Consider the following 1,642-nt stretch of genomic DNA (forward strand, 5'->3'; position numbering starts at 1 on the left):
GTACTGTTTAGTAACAGTATCCAGAACTCTGGTAATTATTTACACAAAACAACAGTTCTGGAAAGGTGGAGGGATCAATGTTAGTTTCTAAGGCAAAAGATGAGGCGAACAACTCACCCACCAGGCCTTCTCACTCACCAATATGCCTGCTACCACGGAGGCCACTGCATTTCTTCTCTCACTCCAGTCAATACACTCACATTCTGGCCAACGGAAGTTATCCAGGAAGCCTGCCATTTTCACCCCTTAAGCGTGGACTTTTCATTAAATGCTGTCTCCTACAAACAAAAACACAAAAAATAATCTAAGGAAAGGTGTGAGGTTTACATCAACTTTACCCAAGGAATTCGGTCTTTGCCCTCGATTCCTGAGACACAGCCTCTAAAAAAAACCTTGGAATTTGAGTGTCTCCGATAAGAACTCCAGACCACACCTGACAGGTCGGGTGAGGTGATGAGGTGACTCCAGGGCGGGGGCTGCCAAAGCAAGACCCATCACGTAATACTCACGATCACCTCGTGATATCAAGTAACCTCAAGGAAGGCGGGCTGGAATTTGCATTACATAGTAAGACACCCAATAAACCTCTGGACACTGATGCTCCATGAGCCTCCCGGTTGGTCAAAGAGAGGAGAAAAACCAAAACCAAACCAGCTGCCATCAAGTCAATTCCGACTCACGACAACCCCGTGTGTTTGCAGAGCAGAACCACGCTCCGTTTGGTTTTCAAGGCTATGACCTCTCGGAGGCAGATCTTCAAGCCTTCCTTCCGAGGAGCCTATGGGTGGGTTCAAACACCAACCTTTCAGTTAGGAGACAAGCATTTAACCATCTGCCCACCAGGGACTCCTCACGAGAGGATAGCACGTCCCTTTTGCGACGCAGAAGCTCCATGCTGGGAATCCTCCTGGGACTCGCCCTGTGTGTCTTCCTCTGCACACTTTTCCGACAATAAAGCCGTGACTGTAAGCTCTACAAAGCACTTTCCGTGAGTTCTGTGAGTCATTCCAGCAAAGCCCAAAGGAGTAGTGGGAGCGGGCAGGTCAGAAGTGACGGGGTCCAGGGGGACTCCCGAGCTTGCAGCTGGCATCCTGAAGGGAAAGAGGGAATCCCTAAATTTGCAGCCAGCAGGTCAGAAGTGAGGATGTCATGTGGGCTCCCAAACCTGCAGCTGGTGTGTGCCTACCTGGCAGTCTGGAGGACGCTGTCCTTTAACTTGTAGCTCTGACCAAGCTCCAGGTGGCTAGGGTCAGACAAAAAAGTACACGAGCCGCTGCTGTCAGAACTGAACTGATCAGAAAAGTAGCTATTTGATATCGGATTTTATTATTTATCCACATGAAATGTTTTTAAGAAGTGAAAATATCTTACTCCTTTCTCTAAAAATGTGTACAATGTTCATCGTAGCATTATTCATAGTAGTAACGGAGTGGAAGCAACTCAGCAGACATCAAATGATAAATGAGTAAACAACATGAGGTGTAGTCATACAATGGAATACGAATTCAGCAATAAAAGGAAATGAAGGACCGATACAAGCTACAAAGTGGATGAACCTCAAAAATATTACGCTAAGTGAAAGATACACAACCCCGTACTGTGTGATCTATTTATATGAAGTGTCCAGAACAGGAAATCTACA

General features: G+C 46.5%; 1 protein-coding gene across 1 annotated transcript in view; it reads right to left on the reverse strand.

The window, feature by feature from the left end:
• The window catches only part of TMEM50B (transmembrane protein 50B), a 14,946-nt gene extending 14,496 nt beyond the window's left edge, over positions 1-450 (reverse strand). The window contains exon 1 of the mRNA XM_004386972.3: positions 139-450. Coding sequence (XP_004387029.1) covers positions 139-237 — 99 coding nt within the window. The 5' untranslated portion in view covers positions 238-450. The remainder of the gene's footprint in view (positions 1-138) is intronic.
• Between the last annotated feature and the right edge of the window lie 1,192 nt (positions 451-1,642).

The sequence above is a fragment of the Trichechus manatus genome, unplaced genomic scaffold (genome assembly GCF_000243295.1).
Source record: "Trichechus manatus latirostris isolate Lorelei unplaced genomic scaffold, TriManLat1.0 scaffold00177, whole genome shotgun sequence".
In the NCBI taxonomy this organism is placed as follows: Eukaryota; Metazoa; Chordata; class Mammalia; order Sirenia; family Trichechidae; genus Trichechus; species Trichechus manatus.